Source organism: Protomyctophum bolini (genome assembly GCF_963924005.1).
Source record: "Protomyctophum bolini genome assembly, chromosome: 10".
NCBI classification, from domain to species: domain Eukaryota; kingdom Metazoa; phylum Chordata; class Actinopteri; order Myctophiformes; family Myctophidae; genus Protomyctophum; species Protomyctophum bolini.
This window is the reverse complement of record NC_137871.1, coordinates 42267954-42277953: the sequence shown is the minus strand read 5'-3', so window position 1 is coordinate 42277953 and position 10000 is coordinate 42267954. Positions and strand designations below refer to the sequence as shown.

At 53.0% G+C, this 10000-nt stretch overlaps 1 protein-coding gene across 3 annotated transcripts in view; it reads left to right on the top strand.

The window, feature by feature from the left end:
- LOC308323090 (storkhead-box protein 2-like) overlaps positions 1-10000 on the top strand; it is a gene marked incomplete at its 5' end in the record, with an annotated part of 52368 nt that overhangs the window by 34929 nt on the left and 7439 nt on the right. The window contains 7 exons of one of the 3 annotated variants that reach the window (XM_080774695.1): positions 688-838; positions 2504-2652; positions 2811-3142; positions 4055-4351; positions 4920-5252; positions 6548-7373; positions 9221-9962. In XM_080774695.1, the coding sequence (XP_080630821.1) occupies positions 688-838; positions 2504-2652; positions 2811-3142; positions 4055-4351; positions 4920-5252; positions 6548-7373; positions 9221-9962 (2830 nt within the window). Of the gene's footprint in view, positions 1-687; positions 839-2503; positions 2653-2810; positions 3143-4054; positions 4352-4919; positions 5280-6547; positions 7374-9220; positions 9963-10000 lie in introns of all 3 variants that reach the window. The other 2 variants (XM_080774694.1, XM_080774693.1) reach the window with 2 other exon arrangements.

Here is a 10000-nt window from a genome sequence, read left to right as displayed (position 1 = left end):
AATTGAATTGAATTGAATTGAATTGTGAGGACATATTGGTGACCGCTGCTTATACAACAGGTCGTTTCGAGGAAGCAATCCGATTGGTTGAAACGGCCTTCTAGCCGTGCTTCAAACAGGCAAAAAGAGAACATGTGAAAACACAATATTGTCAGATGGGGGTCAGAGGACCAGATGGGGGGTTTTATGCATTATGTTTAGCTATTGAAAAATAGCAGATCTACAAGCTCATAGTGCGGCAATGAGTGCCGCTCTATGAACGTGTCTTACTATTTTTGAAAAATCGTGAAAATGTGGAGATGCAAATCTTTGAATATATATAATTATATTCTTTCAAAGTGACTGTTTAGGCAGCCAACTATATATATCTGGGGGTCGTTGACATGAAATACTTTGAGCTCCACTGATATAGAAACATAGGGTTTTAACCCGCTCTATGTGTTTGGTACAGCTCTTTAACAGTCTCTCTGTGATTGGTACAGCTCGTTAACAGTCTCTCTGTGATGGGTTCAGCTCTTTAACGCTCTCTCTCTCTCTGTGATTGGTGCAGCTGGTTTAACGGTCCTCTCTCTGTGATTGGTGCAGCTGGTTTAACGGTCCTCTCTCTGTGATTGGTTCAGCTCGTTAACAGTCTCTCTGTGATTGGTTCAGCTCCTTAACGGTCCTCTCTCTGTGATTGGTGCACAGGTGTCCCCACGCCCACGGAGGAGGTTCTCCACCACACGCTGAGCATGCTGGTCCGTGAGCGGAAGATCTACCCGACGCCCGACGGATACTTCATCGTGACCCCGCAGACCTACTTCATCACGCCCAGTCTGATCCGCACCAGCTCCAAGTGGTACTGGTTCTATTCATTTACTGATCCGCACCAGCTCCAAGTGGTACTGGTTCTATTCATTTACTGATCCGCACCAGCTCCAAGTGGTACTGGTTCTATTCATTTACTGATTCCAGCTCCAAGTGGTACTGGTTCTATTCATTTACTGATCCACACCAGCTCCAAGTGGTACTGGTTCTATTCATTTACTGATCCACACCAGCTCCAAGTGGTACTGGTTCTATTCATTTACTGATCCACACCAGCTCCAAGTGGTACTGGTTCTATTCATTTACTGATCCACACCAGCTCCAAGTGGTACTGGTTCTATTCATTCACTGGTCCACACCAGCTCCAAGTGGTACTGGTTCTATTCATTTACTGATCCACACCAGCTCCAAGTGGTACTGGTTCTATTCATTTACTGATCCGCACCAGCTCCAAGTGGTACTGGTTCTATTCATTTACTGGTCCGCACCAGCTCCAAGTGGTACTGGTTCTATTCATTTACTGATCCACACCAGCTCCAAGTGGTACTGGTTCTATTCATTACTGATTCACACCAGCTCCAAGTGGTACTGGTTCTATTCATTTACTGATCCGCACCAGCTCCAAGTGGTACTGGTTCTATTCATTCACTGATCCGCACCAGCTCCAAGTGGTACTGGTTCTATTCATTCACTGATCCGCACCAGCTCCAAGTGGTACTGGTTCTATTCATTTACTGGTCCGCACCAGCTCCAAGTGGTACTGGTTCTATTCATTACTGATTATCACCAGCTCCAAGTGGTACTGGTTCTATTCATTTACTGATCCGCACCAGCCCCAAGTGGTACTGGTTCTATTCATTCACTGATCCGCACCAGCTCCAAGTGGTACTGGTTCTATTCATTTACTGGTCCGCACCAGCTCCAAGTGGTACTGGTTCTATTCATTTACTGGTCCCAGCTCCAAGTGGTACTGGTTCTATTCATTTACTGGTCCCAGCTCCAAGTGGTACTGGTTCTATTCATTTACTGATCCGCACCAGCTCCAAGTGGTACTGGTTCTATTCATTTACTGGTCCCAGCTCCAAGTGGTACTGGTCCGCACCAGCTCCAAGTGGTACTGGTTCTATTCATTTACTGGTCCCAGCTCCAAGTGGTACTGGTTCTATTCATTTACTGATTATCACCAGCTCCAAGTGGTACTGGTTCTATTCATTTACTGATCCACACCAGCTCCAAGTGGTACTGGTTCTATTCATTTACTGATCCACACCAGCCCCAAGTGGTACTGGTTCTATTCATTTACTGATCCGCACCAGCCCCAAGTGGTACTGGTTCTATTCATTTACTGATCCGCACCAGCCCCAAGTGGTACTGGTTCTATTCATTTACTGATCCGCACCAGCCCCAAGTGGTACTGGTTTTATTCACCATGTTGATGTTGGACAGTTATCAACATATCTATAATTACAATGAGAAAACAGAAGGAGGTCCAATTAAGGCCCTCTGCCTTGGGTCCCATGAGAGGATCCAAATGGGACCCTGACAACATATTTTGAGATTGGGGTTCAGCGGCCAATTACATATTGGGGGGTCCTTGACATGAAATATTTTGAGAACCACTGATACAGGTTTTTCCCAGAAAACTGTCATGATTTAGACGACCTTTATAAATAAATGTGAGTATATATTTTCCCAGGTACCACCTGGACGAGCGCCTGGGCACCACGCAGCACCAGCAGACCCAGTGCACCTCGCCGCTGTCGGGCACCGTCACCCCCTCCCCCTCGGGGGGCGTGGTGGTGGGGGGCCGCGCGCACGCCAAGGCCAGCCAGAACCACAGCGGAGGTAAGGGGCTATAATTCTGACTTAACCTGACTCCGTCAGATGGGGGCAGCGGAGAGTACTCTCTACTGCCCCCATCTGGCCAACATCATTTGCTGTTCATATATTCAGAACGGGTAATATAAGGACTAGCACAAGTAACTTTTCTTCGCGTGTTTCAGGCGGCGACTCGTCGCACAACAACAGTTACCGCGACGACCCGCCCAGCCACCACACCACGCTGCAGCGCCGCTCCCCCAAAGACCACCGGGGGGCGGAGGCCGTGCCCTACCCCTCGCCGCACCCCTCGCCGCAGACGCCCCCCACCGCCGCCACCACCACCACCACGCAGCAGCAGACCACAGGGGGCGCCGTCACCACCACGGAGAAGAGCCGCAGCACGCTCAGCTTCCCCTTCAAGACGGACACGCTCACCAAGCACCGCGGGGGCGGGGCCGGCGGCGAGGCCGAGGGGAAGGGCGGGGGCAGCGCCGGGCGGAAGTTCGGCCTCAAGGTAATGACATCATCATGTTTTATTTTTTATATTCGTTTTTTTTTTTTTCATCCCACGATTTTGTAACCCATTTTTCACCCCTGTGTCAATTCACCTATTCAGTATTTTAGCTGTGACGTGAGCGCCACCTCCTGAGATACTTCCGGGTCCTACTTTTGTGTCCCCATAGAGTTATACTGTGACGCTCCGTCGGACTAAATCTGAGACGAAAACAACCACGAAAGTCTCATTTTACCGCTTTCCTTTCCTCGCAACAACAAAGCTGCTGCTCTCCCAAATATGGCTGTGACAGGCCGTCTGCCCCACATGGAATACTATCGCCATTTTATTTTATTGTGTCAACTAAATCCTCATTAATGCAAACTAGATTCAACATAAAAATATGTGCGTGGCATTTATCTTTTAAAACATTTTTTTTATCATATAGGAAAACTATTGGTGGAGAGGTTTGTCTATCTAACGGTTAGATAGACAAACCTCTTCACCAGTTAGATTCTAACCCATGTTATGCTTAGCTGTGATTGGACCATAGCAGTTTGGGCAGGGGTTTAGCTATAGGTCAATTATCTAATGTGATCCTGGGATCCACACAGCCTCCGCCAACCTGGGGAGAGCAACGGACTTGACCTCGTGCTTCCTTCATGCATGAGTGTCCAAGTCGTTCCTTTACACCTGACAGGTTGGACGTAGCGCGTGGAATGAACACGTTATTCTGACCAGTTGCTTTCCCCTTCACCCCGGCTGGCCAGGGGGAGGCAGTATTGAGACCAGGATTACTGCATGTTTTTTGTGAGGGTTACCTACCCTTGGGGACACGGGGAGAACATGCAAACTCCACACAGAAATGATCATGTTGATTCTGTCGACTAAAACTACTCTACTCTCTACTCTCTACTATCTCTCTCTCTGCAGTTGTTCCGGCTGAGCTTCAAGAAGGACAAGACCAAGCAGCTGGCCACCTTCTCGGCCCAGTTCCCCCCCGAGGAGTGGCCCCTGCGTGACGAGGAGGCCCCCAGCACGCTGCCGCGCAGCGTGGAGATGGAGATCATCCGGAGGATCAACCCCGACCTGACGGTGGAGAACCTGGCGCGCCACACGGCCGTCATGAAGCGCCTGGAGGAGGAGCGCGCCCAGCGCAGCAAGGCCTCCTCGGCCAATCAGAGCTCACGGAGCCGGCGGAGCGGCGGCCGGCACCGCAAGCCCTCGCAGGTATGAATTATGAATTATGATAGGCTGGGAGGTAAAGGTGAATTATGATAGGCTGGGAGGTAACGGTGAATTATGATAGGCTGGGAGGTAACGGTGAATTATGATAGGCTGGGAGGTAACGGTGAATTATGATAGGCTGGGAGGTAAAGGTGAATTATGATAGGCTGGGAGGTTTTTATTTATTTTTTCATTCTGTTAGTTTTAACACATTCTGACCTGAGATCAGATTCTAAAAATGTCTGTTTGAAAATGACAGTTTTCTGAAAAAGCTATGTTTCTATATCAGTCGTTAACTCAAATATTTCCTTCAGGGGGAGGGGGTCCCTGGAACAACATATTTTCAGATGGAGGTCGGCGTGTGTGTCCTTGACATGTAATAGTTTGAGAACCACTGATGTAGAAACATACGTTTTTCAGAAAACTGTCGTGATTTAGAAGATGTTTGTAGAATCTGTTATCGGGTCTAAATGGGTTAAACGACAATGTTTTAACGATTTAATCTTCCATTATTTCGTCGTTGTTGTTTTTTCCGTCAACTGTACCAACTGTACCCGTTCTCCTTCCCCAGACCAAAGCGGCCCGCTCGCACAGCAAGCCTCGGTCGTCGGGTCGAGGAGGAGGAGGGGGCGATCCGCGCACCCCAGGCGAGGACCCCTCGGCGGGCGACCGGGACTACCGGGCGTACTCGTCGTCGCTGGCGCGCTCGCCGCGGGAGCACGCGGTGGCGGCGGAGCGGCAGCGGGCGCGGCTGCACCTCGCCCACAGCAACCCCAACATCCTGGACGCCTCGGCGCACCTGCCCGTCACGCCCGAGTGGGACGTGTCGGGCGAGCTGGCCAAGCGGCGCACCGAGATGCCCTTCCCCGAGCCCAGCCACGGGCCCTCGGCGCACCACTCCAAGGTGCACCGGTCACACTCCCACACACAGGTACACCACTGTACCGCTCACACTGTCCCACACAGGTACACCACTGTACCGCTCACACTGTCCCACACAGGTACACCACTGTACCGCTCACACTGTCCCACACAGGTACACCACTGTACCGCTCACACTGTCCCACACAGGTACACCACTGTACCGCTCACACTGTCCCACACAGGTACACCACTGTACCGCTCACACTGTCCCACACAGGTACACCACTGTACCGCTCACACTGTCCCACACAGGTACACCACTGTACCGCTCACACTGTCCCACACAGGTACACCACTGTACCGCTCACACTGTCCCACACAGGTACACCACTGTACCGCTCACACTGTCCCACACAGGTACACCACTGTACCGCTCACACTGTCCCACACAGGTACACCACTGTACCGCTCACACTGTCCCACACAGGTACACCACTGTACCGCTCACACTGTCCCACACAGGTACACCACTGTACCGCTCACACTGTCCCACACAGGTACACCACTGTACCGCTCACACTGTCCCACACAGGTACACCACTGTACCGCTCACACTGTCCCACACAGGTACACCACTGTACCGCTCACACTGTCCCACACAGGTACACCACTGTACCGCTCACACTGTCCCACACAGGTACACCACTGTACCGCTCACACTGTCCCACACAGGTACACCACTGCAAGGTGCACCTGTACCGCTCACACTGTCCCACACAGGTACACCACTGCAAGGTGCACCTACCGGTCACACTGTCCCACACAGGTACACCACTGCAAGGTGCACCTGTACCGCTCACACTGTCCCACACAGGTACACCACTGCAAGGTGCACCTACCGCTCACACTGTCCCACACAGGTACCTCACTGCAAGGTGCACCTGTACCGCTCACACTGTCCCACACAGGTACACCACTGCAAGGTGCACCTACCGCTCACACTGTCCCACACAGATAAACCACTGCAAGGTGCACCTTACAGTCTTACTGTAGTATTACTGTAATATTAACTGTGGCCCTGTCTCCCATCCTCCACCCAACAGGAGAGGAAGTCTTACTGTAGTATTACTGTAGTATTGTTGTAATATTAACCGTGGCCCTGTCTCCCATCCCCCGCCCTACAGGAGAGGAAGTCTTACTGTAGTATTACTGTAGTATTGTTGTAATATTAACCGTGGCCCTGTCTCCCATCCCCCGCCCTACAGGAGAGGAAGTCTTACTGTAGTATTACTGTAGTATTGTTGTAATATTAACCGTGGCCCTGTCTCCCTACAGGAGAGGAAGTCTCGAGGGGAGCGCCAGGGGGACAAGGCCAAGGAGCGCTCCCGCTCCATGGACAACTCCAAGGGGCCACTAGGGGGCGTCATCGGCGGCCTCATCGGACCGCCCGACTACTACGAGGACCGCAGCCGCTACTACACGGACGACGGCACGCTCCGGGCGGCGGCGGCCGCCACGGCGGCGGCGGCCAATCAGAGCTCGTCCTCGCACTACTCGTCGCGGGCCACGCCCCCCTCGTCGTCGTCCAAGATGGCGACGGCGGGAGATAACAACCCCTCCTCCTCCTCCTCCCATCACCACCGGGGCGGGCTCACGGAGGGGGGCGGCGGAGGGGGGCGGAGCTTGGAGAAGTGCTCCAATAAGAGCAGGGACAGCGTGCTGCCGGCGTACTCTCCCAAGCCGCCGCACCGCGCCACGCCTCACGCCTCGTCCTCCTCGGCCCTCCCGCTGCTCGCCGGCGACGACGAGTACTTCAGCCGCGACGCCTCCTCCTCGCTGCCGCTGTCGCTCGTGGCCGACCCCACGCTGCTGCTGCTGCCGCCGGGAACTCTGGGTAGGAAGGGCGTGACCGGCGCCTGTCACGACGGCGGCGGCTCGAAAGGGGGCGGGGTCTCCTCCGGCGGGGTGGAGGCGCGGCTGCAGGCGGACAGACAGACGCCGCATCCGCCCGACTACAAGGAGGAGGTGTTGTTGTTGGGGGGGAAGGGGGGCAGCCTGCCGCCCATGCCCCTCCCCCCCCTCCTCCTCTCCGGGGGGGACCTCTCCCCCCACGCCGCCGCCCTGCTGGCCAACGGACGGCCTCCCCACGCCGGGACACAAGGTCATTGTAGTTTTATCTTATTTATGTTGTTGTTGTAGTTTTATCTTAAAGGTTATTGTAGTTTTATCTTACTTCCTCCTCACGCCTCACAAGGTTATTGTAGTTTTTTTTATTATTTCCTTAGCGATTGCCATTGGGGGAAAAACACATGCAGAAATGTCTCTAAAAGAGAAAACCAGCACTCACGGAACTCATGTTTTAAGGCACTCTTAATTAATTTAATTGTTGACATGGTACGCTGCAGAGCAGCAGCAACGAACGCCTTTCGGCCTTCAAGCCTTCATCAGCGTTGTCGGAAAAACACATGAAACATGTCATCGGCAGTAAAAGAGTTGAGAGCGTCTGCTGAATGCCTAAATTGTAAATTATACAAGTACAGCGTATCGAGGAAGCAATCTGGTTGGTTAAAGTAGCCATCTAGCCGTGCTTCAAACGAGCATGATGGAACGCCTAATCAAATCCAGAGCAAAGTCTGTTGGGTTGCTATGCTAGCGATTTCTTTTTTTTGTCTAGTCATCTGTCATTATTATTATTATTATTAGTATTATTATTGCTATTATTCTTTAGCGAATATCTTCATTATAATGAAATTGAGTTTTTTTTTTAAGGGTAACTGTTGTATAATCGCAATATCACACTCGAGTGCCGTGCTTTACCTTCATTAATGGCATTCTGCACTGCTTACGGAACTGGCGTATCGGCTCCTTCCTGCAGCAACGCAGGCGTGCCATTATTGACGGTAACGTATACACTTCTCTTTCTTTTCCTTTGGGCTTCTCCCTTCATGGGGGGGGTGGTCGCCACAGCGAATCATCTGCCTCCAAACTTACCCTGTCCTCTTACCCCCTCCTCTTCTCTCACACACCAACTAACGTCATGTCCTCTTTACTTTCACTAAGTCTTCTCTTCAGTCTTCCTCTAGGCCTCCTGCCTGGCAGTTCCAACATCCTTCTACCGATATATATACTCACTATCCCTCCTCTGTACGCGTCCAAACCATCTCAGTCCAGGCCTCTCTGGCTTCATCTCCAAAACATCTGACACGCGCTGTCCCTCTGATGTAGTCGTTCCTGATCCTATCCATCCTTGTTACTCCCAGAGAGCACCTCAGAATTTTAGTCTCTAATACAACACAGCTGGTCTCACCACGTACTAGCCATGGTTCATGACTGGCGCAACTGCAGCCAGTTTTACGCGATCGCTACATTTACAATTCTAACGTATATATAAACATTCCGATTTCAAATATAAAGTACTCACAATTTGTCCCACGGGTGTTACCGGTAGTTAGTTGCTGCACCAGCGATTGGCACTGCTGCATTCTGCGTTCTTTAATAAAAAGCATTTTTATCCAAGCTGTTATTTTGCCATTGGCTTTCAACTACGCGCCCCTATCGGTCGGGAGGAGTGTGGCACTCGGTGTGTTCGATATAGGTACGCTGACCGCCCTGTCAATACAGACTAATAGGCGAGTGTGCTCCCGGTGTGCAACTGTGGATTTCCCAAACGAACCCCGTTTGAGAAAAGTAGCCGGGGCGCTCGGACAAAAATGCTTTTTATTAAAGAACGCGGGATGCAGCAGTGCTAATCGCTGGTGCAGCAACTAACTAACACCCGTGGGACAAATTATGAGTACTTTATATTTGAAATCGGAATGTTTATATTATACGTTTTGATTGTAAATGTAGCGACCGCGTAAAACAGGCTGCAGTTGCGTCATGACTGTCCTGATAATCATCATGGCAGTCATGTTTCACGTACCCTCTCGTGTAATATTGCTTAATATTGTTAACCGTAACTCCGTAATGAATTAACCCCTGTGATGCCTCCTCCGTCCGTTCCAGCAGGAGGAGCGACAACGGTGTCGGAGAAACAACGCAAGGAGATCTTCAGCAAGGACACGCTGTTCAAGCCTCCTCCCAGCATGCCCCTGCCGGGCTACAGCTCCCTGAGGAAACCCTGTAGCGGCGGAGGAGGGGGAGGGGGGGGCCTGGCCCCTCCCCCGCTGGCCACAGGCCTCTCGTCGTCGTCCTGCGACGCGCTGCTGCTGGACTCCTCCTCCTTCTGCCAGGACTCCGCCCCCAAGCCCCTGGTGGCCTCCATGCCGCCGCCCTCCTCTGGCTCCGCCCTCCCGTCGGGGGGCGGGGCGGGGGGGGGAGCGGCGGGCGAGGCCTCGTCGGGCTTCGACTACTACAACGTGTCGGACGACGACGAGCTGGACGACTCGCCGGGGGTGGGAGGGGGAGGAGGAGGAGGAGGGGGTAAGGGGGGCCGCGGGGCGGACGGGAAGGCCCTGGGGGGCGGCGGGGGCGGGGGCGGCACCAAGGCCATGATGGCGGGCGTGGCCGGGGGGACCATGCAGTGGCTGCTGGAGCGCGAGAAGGAGAGAGACCTGCAGCGGCGCTTCGAGAGGAACCTCACCTTCCCGTCCTCGTCCTCCTCGGCGCACGCCAAGGAGAACAGCCTGCCCGACGCGCACCACCACCACCACCACCACCACCACCACGCACAGCAGGGGGCGCACTCCGCACGCCTGGACAGCATGGACAGCAGCTCCGTCACCGTCGACAGCGGGTTCAACTCGCCGCGGTGAGAGAGAGAGAGAGAGAGCGCCGCATTTTTACACA